At 41.0% G+C, this 17,779-nt stretch overlaps 1 protein-coding gene across 1 annotated transcript; it reads right to left on the reverse strand.

Annotated features, from left to right (window-relative positions):
• Positions 1-5,841: 5,841 nt before the first annotated feature.
• On the reverse strand, positions 5,842-16,924 carry LOC101546429 (E3 ubiquitin-protein ligase TRIM38-like). Its single transcript, XM_055124311.1, has 6 exons — positions 16,514-16,924; positions 12,239-12,334; positions 10,582-10,812; positions 9,925-10,010; positions 8,533-8,645; positions 5,842-6,356 (listed from the first exon to the last, which is right to left on the reverse strand). Exons 1-6 carry the CDS (start codon positions 16,922-16,924, stop codon positions 5,842-5,844), a joined length of 1,452 nt encoding a protein of 483 aa, XP_054980286.1.
• Between the last annotated feature and the right edge of the window lie 855 nt (positions 16,925-17,779).

The following is a 17,779-nucleotide window of genomic DNA, read 5'->3' on the forward strand; positions in this document are numbered from 1 at the left end:
CTTTCTCTCTCTGTCTCTCTCACACACATGCGCACGTGCACACACACACACATTTTAGGTTCACTGAGAAAATGTTGGCCTTATACTTTCACTCTCTATTCCCTAAAACTCACATTTTTGTTTTCAGTCTCCTCGGCAGCTTCTATTTAGTGAGGACTCTACAAGGATGTGCACTGGAACTGGATTAAACTCTCAAGTGAAATTGCTGTTGTGGTCAGATCAGAAGTGAAACTGTTGTGGGGTTCAAAGTCTTGTTTGCACACGTTCAAGTTCACCTTCTTCTGACTGGGTGTGCACTCTGTAGGAGCAACGTCTTACTCCTCAGCAATCAATAAAACCAAAACGATAGGGCTGGAGCCATAGTACAGCTTGTAGGGTGTTTGCCTGCAACCAGCAGACCCAGGTTTGATTCCTAGCATCTTATATGGTTCCCGAGGATGGTCAGGAGTGAGTTCTTAGTGCAAAGCCAGAAATATAACCCAAGTATTTACATGTGTGGCCCCAAAACCAATCAACAAACAAACCAACAAATCCCCAAACCAAGTAACACAGTAAAATCCTAGGAAGCTGATCCATGACCCCAGGAAATAAGAAGAGCCAGTGTTCTGACTTTCACTTCAGATCTCTCTACATTTGCTCTTGAGTCTCCTGGGAGTTAGGAGCCTTCCTGGTTCCTGTGAATTTTTCCCCATCATTAAGTTGTGATTTATTTTAAGCACATCTGAAATAAGGTGGGAAATGATGTGTAAGATGAGCAGGACTCCCAGTGACCCGAAACCCAGCTTCCCTGTTGTCCTGTGTCTCGGGATGCTTCTCAGCCTGACTCTGCAGATCCCAATGCTGTAGCAACAGCAGCAGCAGCTCCCGGGACTGCACGGGAGCCACTGAAGCTTCATCAGTGAATGTTCTCAGCTGGAGCCACAGCAGCCCTGGCCATCAGTGCTCACGGAGTCTCAGTGTGGGGAAGTTCCCTGTATCCCTGTCTGTGTCCTGAGAAATGAACAGGTTGGACTCAAGGACAGCAGTGAGGAATGAAAGTTTAGTAAAGCTAAGAACGGCTCTGGATCTGGGCTGCAGCTAGAGGAAGCTAAAGCAATGCACAGCTGCTGTGGAGGACTCTTACAGGGACAGGGGCGCCCGGTGTTACTAACCAGGCCTAAACAGTTTGGATTACATCTATTGAGCCCCCACAGATGCTTGGTTAGGAATTTTGAAAAAGTCTTCTCCACACACCCATCCTGTTACTGCTTTCTGGTTCTTGTATCCTGTGACCCATCCAGGCCTCTTAAGGAAACTGAAGAACCTGCAGATTCATGTGACGTTTAAGATGGTGACGGTGAGTGTTGTCAAGATAGTCTCTCCCGGCACTTGGCGTTGTGAAAACTGAGGGTTTCACTGTCATCAACCTGTCCTGTGCTTGGAATCCAGGGGGGAAAGTTGAGAGACTCAGTAACAGTCTCACCAATAAAGCATTGGAGCAAGGTATTATTTCTCCTTAGCAGAGAAATAATATTGAATGGAGAAGAGAAACAAATGACTGCCTGGAAATAAAGCTTTTCCATATTGCAAGCCTCAGTTGAAAGAGACATTATAAAAATGTACATGAAAATTTTCATAGTAAACAGAAACAGTGACCAATGGGGCAGGTAGGGAAACTGAGGAATGTACAGAAATCAAGTTTAGATTCTGAGAGTTCCCTGACTCCCGTGGGTGCTCCCTGTGGGTCGTAGCTGCTGTGAGGGCTGTGGGGGCCCGTCCTGGGTGTCAGACCTGCACCAGTAGGTGGGGCTGAGACACAAAAACTGTGGGTAAAGAATCTCCGGAGGAAACAAAATTGGGAAAATATAAGCTATGCTGAAACATTATATAACAAACTTCTCAAAAAATTTTTTGTTTTTTTTTTAATAAAGCTGCTCTGACAGATCTTTTGGTTTGTCTCATTTTCTGAGACCATGCCTGAAGGTTGGTACTACAAGACCAGTTTGGCAGCAATCAGTGTTAGTATGCAAATATACATATTAATAGTGCCCATCATCAATAGTCAAAAGAAAAATTCAAAATAAGCACACAACAAACACTATTTCACACCTAATGGAAGTGTTCCTTAAAGAAACAACAGTAGGTGGGTGTTTGAGCATTGTGTAACTAAGACTTAAGCCTGAAAGCTTTGTAACTTTCTACATGGTGATTCAATTAAAAATAAAAAAAATTTAAAAAAAAGAAACAACAGTGGGAGATAATAGAACTGTACAACTTGCTTGTGACTATGTAAAATGCTGCAGTTTGCCCTTGTGTGTGTGCGTGCAGGCGTGTGTGAGACCCAGTAAAGATAAGGGTTGCTCCAGGCTAAAGGTGGTACTCAGGGAATGAGGCAGTGCTGTGTATTGAACTCTGGCTCCAGTGTACAGAGCTTGTGCTTAGAAACTTCCATCCTATTCTGGCATCACCTCAGATATGCAATTTTTGGAAGGTAGCTTTGTAGTTCCCTAAAATGTTGAACAAAATTATTACCTTGAGATACAATAATTCTACTGCTTCTACTGCTATATATGTTCACAAGAATATTGAAAATATCTTACAACAAAATAATGAAAGTTATGGCGGCATTATTGGTGATAGCCCAAATTGGAAACAACCCAAATTCTCATCTATTGACAATAAGTATATAGTGTGTGAAATCTATACAATGTAATATCATTCAGTCATAATAGATGCAAAGACATTTTTTTCTTTGATAGTGGAATTCAGACCCAGACACTAACATTTGTGAAATATGTGCATTATAATCCTCGGTGTTTTGTCAGTCCTGAAAGAAATTGAAGCAGGCAGGAGACCTGGGAGCAACGAGTATCTCTGGAGAGAATGAAACCAAGATAAAGATTAAAGTTATTCTGTCACCAGCCTAAAGACTCCCCAAAGCAATGAAGAAGACTGGAAATGCCTTGAGATACACAACGAAGACCCAGATTCTGACCCCAGCCAGAGCCCAGAGAAAGCATGGATGTTTACGGGAGAGTTTGCATGGAAACCAAGAGCAAATGTCTGTGAGATATGATATGAGAGAGCAGTAAAAGTCCTAAGTCCTTTTGTTAACAACCTAGGTACAGACTCTTAATCTCTAAGAAAGTGCAAGCTGTTGAAGTTAGAAGAAAACCTATAAAACCTCCTGAGCTTAACCAGGCGGAATTCTGGTTCTGCAAGAACCTAAACTTGGGAAAGCTGGTTTGGAGGTTCTAGTAGGGGACCGTAGCTACTTATATATCCTCAAGCAAAGGTCCTTTTCCTTTCGGGAAGGCCATCCTCCCTGACTGAGCATGCGGCTTCTGGAGAAATGACCTGGAGCAGTGAAGAAGGAAAGGAACCTTCACCTAGCTGATCAGATAAGCCAACCAACCCTGACAGTCATTCAGGGCAAAAAATGTCTCGGCCAGATTGTCTTCACATCCACATGCCCCTTAACTCAATTTGTGTCCCTCTGCTCTCTCCACTCAGGAAGGCCCATGGTCACTCTTGAATGCATTTCTCTCACTCCGTCATCTATCTCCTTCTGAAATTCTTTTGTGTGAGGGCAGACAACAAACTTAGAAACCTAAATGCTGGCCAGAACTCTCTCCCATTTTCTGCAAAGAGAAATCCCTCAGTCAGACCTGAAGGCATGACGTTGAAGAGTGCATGTGGTGGGCACTGATTGGACTATCCAGAGACCAAATGGACCTCGTGTGCCGTTTGAGGGTTATCTGGTGGGTGGCACTAGTAGGACACGAGCATCCATAGCATACAAGTACTTGTGACATATGTTAGCAAACCTATTCTCCATACTCTTCCCCAGGGAGATGCAGGTGACTCCAGAAGCAGGCGTGTTCTCTGTCTCTGTCTCTGTCTCTCAGACTCTCTCTCTGTCTCTGACTCTGTCTCTCTCTATCTACCTTCTGTCTTTATCTCTTTGTCTCTCTGTCTTCTCTCTCTCTCTGTTTGTCTCTGTCTCTCTCTCTGTCTCTGTCTCTCTCTCTCTCTCTCTCTCTCTCTCTCTCTCTCTCTCTCTCTCTCTCTCTCTCTCTCTCTCTCTCCTTTCACTCCCTACTTCTACCAATACCATTTGAGTGTCATTCAGGGAAAAAAAACAAAGGAAATTCACCACGACCTCCAGGAGAACACCATGAAAAACTTCCTTTCAAATATGCAAACGAGGGGGATGACTCTTGTACTCGTGCTTAGTCAAAACATAAAGTTCAAGTCATTGGAAATTTTGCTTTGAGGCCAGAATACTGGAGAGGTCTTTCTCTCCTGTTGCTCGTTCCACTGCTTCCTCCTTTAGTCCAGGAACAGTATCTACTGGGAAGTGGAAGAGTTAGAAGACACAGGGGAAATGAGTTCAGGCAGCAAGATCTAGAGATAAGAGGCAGCAGTGAGGCAGAATTAATTCTTTTCTCTCTCTATAACCCAGAGGAGAGGTCTTTCAAATTCATTATGTTAAATGTGGCTTGACACACAGCCATTGTCAGGTCAGACAGGAGGTCAGAGGCAGGTCTGCTTGGGGCCCTAGTGCAGAGGTCACAGACGGGACAGCACACTCCACAGATTCCCATAAATGCTTTTGGAGCTAAAGTTCCTTCCTGGTTGTTGGTAAGAGTTCCCTCTCTCTGGACTTTAATACCATCACAGGGAACTCCATTCAGGTGGGGTTAAAGTCCCCTTGGGATAAGATATCAAAGCCACACTGAGAAAGAAAATATCAGACTTCCCTACAGTGTTCAGTGTTTCTCTCTTCATAGGTCACGTCTGGTCCTAAGGACACAAAAACTTTCGATCCCAAATATTCACTCCTCTTTAGGGTGCTCAGTAAGGTGCTCAGTAAGGCACTGGGAGAAGCCATGATGGCATGTTACCAAGATGCAGAGGACTGCTGTACACGTTATAGCCATATGTGGGTGTTCATCCTATTATCTGACCTCAGTAAACTGCATCTATTAATGCCTCAGAGGCATTAATCAGTTATCCCTGCAGAGCTCCTACTACAGCTCCTGTTGCACCTCCTAAAACTTCTAAGATAGAAGACACCAAGGATTGGGACTCACCACTGTCTACTAGTGAATCAGTCTGTCCCCGATGCAGTGAGAGGGAATAATCAGAAGAGAGTCACTTTTAAAAAACTGAGCTTTAGAAGTCTCCCACAAGTTTATTGTTAATGGAAAACGAAGAATGAGGGCAGCTAGAGAGATAGTAGAGCATGTAGGGCACTTGCCTTGCACATGACCTCATGGGGTCCATCCCCAGGAGCTGGTGTTCCTTCCACTTTGACATATGATTGAATATTTACATTGAATTAACATGCTTTAGTGGAAGAAAACTTACCAATGTATTCTGAGTATTTCAAATGCTGTAAAAGTTAATGGAATTTCTGCTTGGAGTCCAATATAAAACCAGCCTCATCTACATTAACCAGGGACCAGCTTGACAGAAAACAAGGTTACCTACTCTTGTGAACCTACTATAGATTCAGAACTTCTTTAATAAACTAGGTACTAGTCTTCTAAAAGAAAAGTACCATTTCTTTTTCCTTCAATATGGTTTTTTACTTCCATTATTAATAATCAGCAGACTGCCAGCAGAAAGAAGAGTTGCGACTTCTCTGCAGCATACCCACCACAGTGCAAAAGGTAAAACCCTACACTTATGTTTTAACTTTCCCTCTCATTCAAGCCCCTCATTCATGTTAAATTCTTTAGAAATTTGTTTCCATTCATTCAAAGCAGTTTAATTTATTATCTTCGTCTGTTCAGCTAGAATAGCAGTGAGGAGAACAGTCCAATTTTATGCCCTGACAGAATTTGAATTTTATGACTAAACTGAAGGGAGGTATAAATGAGAACCTTTACCAATACGGAAATAGGGCCTGAGGGGCTCAGAGAAGGAGGCCTTTGGGAAGGTGAAGATGTGGGAACCACTGTACATGTTGTAAAATGATACAAGTCCAGCTTCGTAGTCCAGGAAAACCCCCACAAACCAAGCCAACTCCCTCAGACAAAGCGGAGTGAGGGGAGAGGTAAGGGCGACATAGTCATTCTGTTTGCACAGTCGGATGGCCCAGAATCCATTCTCAGGATCCAGTGTCACTTCACTGTCCCTTGGCACATTTTCCAGACAAACACCTACATCCCACTCAGGTCCCTTTGGTATGGACACCTCAAAGTAGTATCGTCCTGTAGTGAAGGTCTGACATCCCAGGACACAGGGTGAGACTTGAAACCTCCAAGGCGTATCACGCTTCCTCTGGGGGGGTCCCCAAGACACCTGCTTCCCATCCCCAGCCAGATGTAGGACACTGTGAGCTGTATCTGGATCCAGAGTGATGATAGCTACGAAAATAAGGAAGCGAGTAAATTAGAAAACTAAGAGACTAGAGCAGAAAATGATATGTTTAGTCTGTGCCAGGTACACAGCATACTCTAAATAAAACCACCTGTAATTTTTTTAGCCGTTAAAGGAATTTTCTCAGTCTCTGTGAAAATCCAAGTAGAAATTATAACTTTCATAAGAAGAATGTGGAGGATTGAGTAAAATAATGTATGCCTATTGCTTAGCAAGACAGTTGTTTTGTGACTCTGTCTTATATACTGAGCGCAACTGGCGCAGGAACAGTATTGATACTACTATGACAACAAGGACTGTTACAACTCTGTCAAGATCAACATCTTGATCATCATTTCCCCTAGTAGGCAAGAGTCCAGAAGAGCCTATTTAACATTTTTCTTACTATCTTCTCGAAATCCCTTTCTCTGTCATGAAGTACTTCATAGATTATGAAATATTGGAGGAAAAACAAGACCACCCTATTTATCTGAAAAAATCAATACTGAGGATTGGAAGAGAGATGATAGCTAATTTTGTAGCTGTTATTAAAGAAAAGGATGATACCTAAGTCTCAGGTACCAGGTGTCATGAATTTTAAGTTTAAATTCTGTTGCTTTATAATGCATCAATCGTGATGGATAAAAGTAATACTCTAAGAATCAGTATACAAGGAAAAGTGAGAAGTCAATGAGGCAAAAATATAATGAAGTCAATGGTACTAACTTAGAGTGCCATTTTAACAATAAAATCTTCTAAGTGGTTGTTCTAGCTGATTTACTCACTGCATACTTGATTTTAAATGATCACACTGATTAATGAATAAATAATGAGATAGCAAATTAATAACTGATAATGATTAGATAATGAGACAGTAGGACCCAGAAAATCAATTGTGAAAATGCGCTGCTTAGCTGGAAGCTCTCTTGTTTACTCTCCCTATTCTGCCCTGGCTTACTCTAGTCCCAGAAGAAAGACCTGTGTGGTTACATCAACCAGCTCCTTTCCCTCTTCCTAATTTGTGTTTTGTGTTTATTTAGTCAATAGGATCCCTAGACAAGGCTGCGGAGCTCAAAGAAATGTAGCAGAAGAAGTTACTGTGCACATTTTCCCAAATAGAGCTCTGATCGAGAAGGTCTTCATTGCTCTCCTTCTGGTCACTCTCCTGTTCTACAGAATCCTCTCAATGTACTTGAGGCCATACTGGTCCCTGACTATCTTAAACCAAGTTACTTCACTGTCTTGGTTCATCTCCCTAAATCATGTCTTTCATTAACTTTTTATTAAATTCCTTTCAATTAGTTCTTAAAATGATCAGATGGTAATATTTGCAGTATCATACTCCTTGAATAGTCATTAAATCCTGTTTGAAAAAGTTGATATGTTTGAGGTCCTAGAAGAAATGTACTTGAAACCGAATATATCAGTTGGAATGTTTTTAATCTGCATACATATAAAACTGTTAATAAAAACAGAAATGTTGAGTGTTAGCAGATGAATAATATAGTTTTGCAATTGTGGGAAAGTGGTTGTGTAGTAATGGCTGACAGAATCGTGAGACGAAAAGCCTGAGTTCTGAAGCTGGTAGTGCTGGCATTTCAAGATAGTTTAGGCATTTATTGTATTTTCTAATTAATACCTAATATAATTGGAACTATTGCAATTCATTCTTATGTATCTTTTCAGCATTGCTTTGGAAGTTGAATCTCATGCAAACATAATCATTATGTCTTGGACCCTATTCTATACACTTTAAACAGGTTGATGATTTCACTTATACTTGTGAAATTTCAATTAATAAATAATACTTATATTAAAATGGGACAACTAAAGAGATTATTTACCTTTAAGATAATGGTAATGAACTGGAAAGCAAACATTTAAAGAGTTTACACAAAAAACAAATACTCTATTTAGAACTAGAGTTTCTAACAGGGAGTGTATAAAAATTACATTGTGATAATTAAACATTCTGTCTATGAGCCTTTAAAGGGAGCATAAATTATCCTCATCCCATACCTGTAACATCTGGTAAATTATTTTATTATTTTTTATAGAGTTGTCAAGATGATTTATTACATTCAGTATTCCAACACCAATTCCACCACCATTGCACTTTCCCACCACCATTACTTCTAATTTTCCCAACTATCACTCATTTGGGGAATTCTTGATGTCACATACCTTGATATTGCTCTAAAATTTTCTTCGGATCAAAGTAGAGTTCAGAAACAATGCACATGGTACCAATATTCCTATAGAAAGGCTTTTGTGCATTGAACGCCATGGCAGACATCCTGGAATAAGTAACAGAGACTTCATCAGTGGAACATTCCATTCCACCTTATATCCCCACTCCCCTGCCCGCCTGAATTCATAGAGCACTCACGTGTTCAAGGTGTCTGTTGAATCCTGCACAGAAAGAAACATAGATGTTGGTATGGGACATAGCATTCCATGGGACCATTCTCTATAACAAAGCTTCCAAAGAATAAATACAACAGCTCCACACTCAAATTAATGATGGAATCCTGGGGAATGATTCTCAGTGCCCGAGGATACTAACCATACGTCTTAGTGCTATTAACCCCAGAGTGTTTTCTGCCTTAAGGAAGCTGAGCAAGATCAGAATTCACATTAGTCTGTGGGATACTTGGGGAAATGGACCAGGAATTTGCCCTTGTGCTCTGCACGGTTTGAATCCAGAGGTCCCCTTCTTCAGAGGATTCCATATAATCGTTTATCATAAAAACCCTCTTTGAAGAATCCATGCCAGGCCCTGAGACTGACTTATTGAAGTGGTGACTCAGGTATAGGACAGAGGTATAAAAACCATTTCGCATTCTCAATCACCAGTGGAACTACCAGTGTACTTACAGAAATTAGAATAAAGAATGCAATGGATGGGCCGGAGCCATAAAACAATGGGAAGGGTGTTTGCCTTGCACCTGGCCAACCAGGGTTCGATCCCTATCATCCCAGATGGTTCCCACACCACTGTCAGGAGTAATTCCTGAGTTCTGAGCCAGGAATAACCCCTGAGCATTGCCATATATAACTCAAAAAGCCAAAAATAAATGAGAGTAAAAGATTTCTATAAGTGTCTAAGCCCTTAATCTAGCAAAAAGGACAGAATCCTGACATATCTTAGAAAAAGAGACAAAAAGACACAAAAAGATAAATAGGGGAAAAGTTATCAATCATTTTTTCTGCCCAAATTTATCCTCTTCTAGTCCTCTGAAATACAATTCAGGATAAAGTCTGACAGTGAGGGTTATGTGCAGGTGAGACGAGAGTTTAATAAACTCGTGAAAGTTATTCCATTATTCTCTAGCTGTTTTCAGATTTACATAAAGATCATCTATAGACTAAAAATGTCACTCGGGCCTGTGTAGTGGTCTAAGAAATAAGAGAAACTGCCCATGTGGCAGTGTGTGAGCTAGTGAGAAGCTCCCGCCTCTCCTAGAGTGAGGGTTCAGGACGGACATCTGTCCCAAGGTGCCCAGCACCCCCTGCTGCTGGGAGAGGGGCTGATTTAGCACAAGGTAACGTGCCAATGTTATTTATGAAACGTACGGTCTATCTACATGACTAATAGCTTTGTTGGTATTTTGCTTAAGTTTTGGCCCAAATCCTAGAGCCAGCTGATACTGTTGGATAATCTGGACAATAGAATAATGGTGTATCGATAAAGGGAGGTTCCTCCTCATGGCTTATGCTAGATTATGAAAGATGTAAAATATTTGACTTTTTTTTCTTCCTTTTTTTGAACTTTGTATTTTTCTGCATGTTTCCCTCATTTTTAACCAATAAAGAGTAAATTGTCAAAAATAAATAAATAAAATAAATTAATTAATTAAAATGTCAGTTGGTACACAGAGTGATGTGTATGAGCATCTCTTTATTTATTTATTCATGTATATTTTTTGAGCCTTGCCTGGCTATGTTCAGAGTTACTCCTGGCTCTGAGCTCAGGAATTACTCCTGGTAGTACTCAGGGTATCGTATGGGATCCCAGGAAGCAAACTTGGGATGAACGTGTGCAAGGTAAATCCTCTGCCTACTATCCTATCTCTCTGGTTCCAAGAAGCACCACTTTAAATTTCCCACACTAGTGCGCACAGTTGGTAAAAGGCAGCAGTCACTAATGACCAGACCTTATGCCTCACATTCCCTTCTTACTAGCTGATGAGCAGACAAGCTCACTCCTTTCCTCCATGTTCACAGCCTCACCTTCAGCAATTCATGTGCAGAGCCCTCCCGATTCCTCTCCAGCTCCAGGATACACATCTTCAGTTCCTGACTCTTGTCTTCTAGGGTGGCTACTCTGTTCTCCAGCTCCGTCAAGATTTCCTTTTTTTCTTCCTCTAGCCTCCATAGATAAGACTTCTCCTCCTCATGCAGGAATGTATGGAGATTCTTAAAGTCAGATTGGATCCTCTGTCGCCTGTGCTCTATAACCCTCTAGAAATAAGAGCATATCGGAAAAGTGAGTAGAAAACTCTATTGATAAATGAATGTTAGAAAACTTTGTGCTGATACCTAGCTGAGTCTATAAACTAAAAAGTCGGTCGTGGGGATTTTGCTTTAGGACAAAATAGAACTTTTTTAGAGGAAACCAAAAGATTTGACTTTGACATCAACAGGATTTCTCCACATGTTACCTAGAGTATTTTATCCCACTGCCCAAGGTGCCTGAGATAAGGGAAGAAGACTTTCCTTTGGAAGTTCAAATTTAATATCCACACATAGAGATCAGGGAAGGAGTTGGAAGAGAATACTGGATAAGACAATATATCCCCCCCCAAAAAAAGGGTTATATTTTAATACAACATAACAGATTACTTCAGTGTTTCCACAAAGGTCTGAGTATCTCTCCTGAGGAGAGGTAGCACTGTAGCACTGTCATCTCGCTGTTATCGATTTGCTCGAGCGGGCACCAGTAACATCTCCATTATGAGACTTGTTACTGTTTTATTTTTCTGCTTTTTTTTTGGCTCTGGACTCAGGAATTACCCCTGGCGGTGCTCAGGGGACCATATGGGATGCTGGGAATCGAACCCAGGTCGGCCGCGTGCAAGGCAAACGCCCTACCCGCTGTGCTATCACTCCAGGCCCCGAGACTTGTTACTGTTTTTGGCATAACGAATATACCACGGGTAGTTTGCCAGGCTCTGCCAGTGGGCGAGATACTCTCAGTAACTTGCCGGGCTCTCTGAGAGGGACAGAGGAATCGAACCCGGGTCAGCCACATGTATGGCCAATGCCCTACCTGCTGTGCTATTGCTCCAGTCCAAGGAGGAGAGGTCAACCCTGTAAATAATTGAGACTGATAGTCTGTGGTTTCAGGTATGTGTTCTTGCACCATTTCTGCTTACCCTTGTGGGTCCCACGAGGCCGAGGGATATAAATCCCACTGGAAGTATCCTGTCCTTAGTGTTCACAATGATTAGTTTATGAAAATGGAAAATTCTATTTTGTGATAAATGTCTCAAAGTGGTAGGTTAAGGCTTCAAATAGGAAAGTACATTGAGATGTTTGATACTTGCAACCCAGTCAAACTTGAATGTAGGTAAGGAGCAATACTGTTTGGCTGCATCAGGCAAGATATCAGGAATCTTAGACAAGTATTGCTAAAAACAGTGAAAGGAATTAGAGGCAAATTCTCATATATATAGACAACCAAAAGCCTAAAAACAAATAATCTTTGATTCATTTATATCATCTTGTTTAATGATAGTAAAACATCATTTTGTTTTATGTATTATCATTTTTAAAGAATAATGACTTCCTATTAGGCAAAATGAAACATCATTGTATTTATCATGTTATTTCTATATGCCTATGCTCTAAGGTAGAACATATTCAAACAATAAAATCAAATTCTTACATTCCATTTTATTATTTGATCTTCTGTGTCCAGCTTCAATGTCGTATATTCATCATCAACTTCCCTCAGTTTTGTCACAGTTTCCTGGAACCTTTTCTGGAGGAAAAGTGGTTTTATTAGAGTCTATCAATTTGATAATAATTATTATTATCTTACAGAGAAGCCAAGTCCTCCAAAAATAAACTACTATTTAATATGTGTGAACTCCCTATACTTTCAAAGAACTCAAACCGAGATAAAAAAAAAAAAAACTTGGCCTCCTAAATGACCCTCAATAGTTGGTAAAATTATTAACTTCATTTCTGTCCTTTGAAAACTGAGATTCATGAGCGGAGGGGAGAAGGCAGATGGAATAGAGAAGGGATCACTGAGAAAATAATGGCTGGAGGAACCAGTTGGGATGGGAGATGCATCCTAAAGTAGATAATGGACCAAACATGGTGATTTTTCAATGTTTGTGTTGCAAGCTATAATGCCCAAAAGTAGAGAGAGAGTATGGGGAATATTGTCTGCCATAGAGGCAGGGGAAGGGTGGGAAAGAGGGAGTATACCCGGGATATTGGTGGTGGGGAATGTGCACTGGTAGAGGGATGGGTGTTTGATCATTGTGAGATTATAACCCAAACATGAAAGCTTGTAACTATCTCACGGTGATTCAATAAAATTTTAAAAAAAATTTTTAAATAAATAAATAAAAACAGATTCATCTGCTGACTATGGCCTAAACTATTTACACCACTATCTTCTTTCCAGGGAAACACTGTACCTGGAGCAAGATAATCATTTAAAAGAAGATTTCATATAATAATGTGTTAAATCCAATGACTAATATCATACATTTGACACATCTGGCGCCTTGTGTGCTTTACCAGTCAGGAAATGTAGTTTAACGCCATTAAATTTATTTGAGCCAACAGAAAGCCAGTGTCTGGTATCTCTAGAATTGATGCTTTTTGTAAAGAGTCCCTGAGTTTGAGCTACAGAACCACGTTGCCCCCTAGGTACCATCTGATGAGTACTGGGGCCGTGAACACTGCCAAGTATAGCTCAGTTGAGCCTTTCTCCTGAATCAGACCTCTGGGCCTATTATTGGCAGAGTGACACCCAGACCACAGCAGAATTCTGGGAAGACAACTCCAAAAAAAATAGAAGTGATGGAAGAGCATAAATGCTATATCTCATGAATAATGCTGTGGTGGTTCATTTTGGTTTGACGGCTACACCTGGCTGCACTGAAGGGTCAGCTCTGGTGGTACTCAGGGTGTCAGGGAAAGAACCCGGATTGGACAAGTACTAGACAAGCACCTTCCTCGCTCTGTTCTCCCTCCAGCTTCACAGTACAGGTCTTTAAGTATTTTTTCAAAAACATTTCCTCCTTTCTTCACGAAGAATATTTTAACCAATTTTCTATGTTCTCAATGGAATGAATTGTTATTATGCTCTATAAACCCAATATAATGTATATAATGGTCCAGCATTAGTATATTAGTATGCTCTTATATTCCCCAATACTGTCACAAAAGGACTCTGTGAAACTTTCACCAAAACATTGTGTTGTTCTGCTATGGGCCGAGTGCTTTACATGAATTAATATCCTTAAAGATTATGACAACATCGTATGTGTATACTGAAGAGGCAGTGACAGTTAATAACCCCACTTACAGATTGGGGGATAAAGGCGTGAAGAAGAAGTTTGCTTCTTAATTACACAGTTAACAGACGAGAGAACTATAACTTTCAACCTAGGCAGTCTGACTTGACGCTAACCCATTATACTGTGCTATTTCTTTTTTTTTAAATGAAAAGATACTTGTGGTTGGATTATATTCCAATACAGTTATTCACTGTCCCTTAGATTTTCAGGAGCAACAGACTTATTTCGTGGTTGCAGCTCAGTGTTGAAAAGTTTTAAGAGAATCCATAAAATAACAGACCACCTTGGCTTCATACAAAGGGAATATAGAGTCCCAGACAGGGGGAATATAGTTCTCAATTCTGGACAGAACAGGGAAGTATGAGGCAGTAAGCAGTTGACGTACCCCTTCCTTCAGTTGTAGCAAGGGGCAGCCTTCCTTACATGCTTTTCAAAAAGTTGTTGTTTGTTTGTTTTGTTTGGGACCACTCAGGGCAGTACCCAGGGCCTATTGCTGGCTCGACACGAAGAGTTCACTCTTGGTGGTGCTCAGGAATGTGATATACTAGTAATAAAACTTAGGCTTCCTGTAGGCAAAGCCGACACGTGTGCCAGACCTAAAACTCCATCTAAGGCATCTTTTATGCTTTTATTTGAGCAACTTAGGAAACTTTGGGAAACCAAACATCTTCCTCCACTTCCTACTCAATTTTGTTACATATTTTAGCTGTCTCTCCTGAATAATTGACTTCCCACTCTCTTCTTATTGGAGCGACCTATTTATTCCTTTGTATTAAGGCAATTCGAGAATGCTCTATTTAATGTCAACATAAGTGAATTCTTCATAAGTGAAAATTCTCCATGTCCAGTAATTCTCTGGGCTACTGAGCTGACATAAAAGTGTAGGCCTGATTTCCATTATCAATCCTTCACTTGGTGGATCAGAAAATTCTAATGTCAGTGCATCTGCACAGGGATTTCATCTTTCTGAGATGCTCTCTCTTTTTCTCCATGATTTCCCTGTGTATTTTATTTATGCATCTTTCAAGTGTCACTTCTCAGTACTCCCCACATTCTACTTCCACCCTTTGCTGACTTTCCTCAAACCCAAATCAAGGGACTCCAAGCAATCAGTTTGCTGGTTTGTCCATCCTGCTAATTCAGGAAGGAATTAAAAAGAATGTTTCTCATCCCCTATGTTTTCAGATTCTATTAAATGGTCAAGAACTTTGTCATTTTTCCTGCCTGTTTCCCCCAGTCTTTGGTGAACCAGGGGTCACTCCCATAAGCCACCTCCTGCTGGCACCAGACTATCTTGTCATCAGCCACCTCCAGATCACACGGCTGCTTCTCCCGGAAGGGAGCATAAAATGAGGCCCCCCATAGTCATGCCATTGGATTCCATGCCAGGCTGTTTTCACACAGGGCGCCCCAGAGGGAGGCAGGTGAGAGCCCTCCCTGCCCCAAGGGACCGAGCCCCAGCAGTCGACCTCAACGACCCAACCACCACCACGCTCCACGCAGCTCCCCACTCGCTCCAGCTGAGCCTCACATATGAGTGAACATATTCCTGGAAACTAGACATATCATAAGACCCTCCCTACCCATTCTCCATAATTACTATACCATATTAGTTGGTGTTCAGACAATAGGCAACAAATCATAGAGGGATATATATATACATACTTTCAGATATATACATATATGTACATATATTATCTATATATTATATATATATACCAAAGCTCACATCACCCAAATTTTAACAACATATCAGTGATATCCTATAGAATGTCTTAATGGCTCCTGTCAAAATAGAACAATCTTCAGACTGTTTCCTATATGAACACTTTTTTGTAAGCATGTTATATTCTTTCTGTTGTGTTTTGGGACAGGGATTGGGGTTTGGGATGGAAACATCTCGAATTTGGTGGTGAGAAGATATAACAGTCGTGGGATTGGTGTTTTAATATTAAATGTAATCAAATATTGTGAACTAACTTATAAAATAAAAAAATTGAAAAATTGAAAAAAAGAAGTTGTATAACAAACAAAACTGTTGAACAACAATGACAAATGGTGAAAGTTGTATATAGAGAAGCAATACAAGGGACTGGGCTGTATCAAATGATGGCAAAATCCTTGTCTCTGTATTATAAGAAATGGGGAAGTCAGTGGTGGGAAAATCTGAGGTGGACTGGAAATAAAAGAGATTGAGGATCTTGGTCACTTTGGTGGTGGAGAGGTGAAATAACTGTGTAAAACAAAATCAAACATACAACTTTAAGCATGTGACCGAAGCTATAATTAAATTCAAAAATTAAAGAATAAAGTGTTTTAAAAGACAAAAAAAGAACTTTGTCATTTTTCAAAGTAGAGTCAGGATTTAAGATAAATCATGTTGTTGCGGGTTCATCATATTTTAATCTAATGGAAAAGTTTGCCGTAGCAGTTGGTAAACAGGAAACAAGAGAGCAACTACTCCCTTGAAGATCCCGAGGGACAGGCGGTGGGGACTCATAAATTGTTTATCTAAGATGAAACGCTGAACGGTATATTTCATGACCATCATCCTGAATTTCAGTCTAAAGTATCTCCCGCCCAAAGAGCAAACTTTGATTGGCTATTTGGTGAAGCTCTGCCTTGAAGCTTGGACTTACCTCTTCTCTGAGGACCGTGGTGTGCCCTCGGTGCTGTGGTGTCCGCTCACAGCGCCAGCAGATGAGCTGACCGTCATCTTCACAGAACAGACAGAGCTTCTCTCCGTGTTCCTCACACAAACTTTCCTGCTCCACCCTCCTGATTGTGTCAATGAGGTTTTCTAGCTGCCGTATGGGCCGGATGCTCTCCTGCTGAAAATGTTCCCTACATACAGGACACCGGAAGAGCCCCAGTGATAATGACTCCTGTCTCTGGTTCTCAAAAAATTGCATGATGCAGATGCAACAGAAGGTGTGCCCACAGTCGATGCTCACTGGCCCAGTCATCATCTCCAGGCAGATGGAGCACGTGGCTTCCTCCCTCATTGCCGTGATGGATGTGCCTGAGGCCATTGTTTTTCCTAATAAACTTCAATACCAGATCTGGAGGTAGAGATCAACAAGGTAAAATTTTCTGTAAAATTGAATAACTGTCACTGTCATCCCGTTGCTCCAGCGGGCACCAGTAACGTCTCCATTGTGAGACTTGTTGTTACTGTTTTTGGCATATCAAATACGCCATGGGTAGCTTGCTAGGCTCTGCCGTGGGGTCTAGATACTCCCTGTAGCTTGCTGGGCTCTCTGAGAGGGGCGGAGGAATCAAACCCGGGTTGGCTGCTTGCAAGGCAAGCGCCCTACCGCTATGCTATCGCTCCAGCCCTTGTCTCTCTGTAATCCAGGCTTTTTGCCCTGTGCCTTCCACTGCCTCGTCTGCTGACTTGTTGATTATAGGCACTGACTCTGACAAATGACAAAAGACATCTCTGTCTCTATTGGTACACCAAAAAGTACCAACTGATTGTGGTCAGACTTGCTCTTACTGAGTCGCCCTGCCGCTCCTTCTCTGTGCTGCTGTGTATATTTGCCTCTATTTCTCTCTCCTTTTCATTCATTCACTGGTTCTCTCCATTTTTCACATACATGTAATTTCCACATGAACACACACACAAGGGAGGCACATACAAATTCAAAGGAATCCCTATAAGATGCCAATGAAATATTTCAAGGATATATAATGAGAAAAATTCAAAATTAATATGGAACCACAAAAAACTTAAAATAAACTAAGTCATTCTAAGATAAAAGCAGAAATAATGGAAGTAGCATATTCCTTGGCTTTCAAACTAAACAATGAAAGAGCAATGAAAACATTCTTGAATCTGAACAAAAATAAGTATAAACTGGAATTAATTTGAGGGTTCAGAAATA

Source organism: Sorex araneus, chromosome 2, assembly GCF_027595985.1.
Source record: "Sorex araneus isolate mSorAra2 chromosome 2, mSorAra2.pri, whole genome shotgun sequence".
In the NCBI taxonomy this organism is placed as follows: Eukaryota; Metazoa; Chordata; class Mammalia; order Eulipotyphla; family Soricidae; genus Sorex; species Sorex araneus.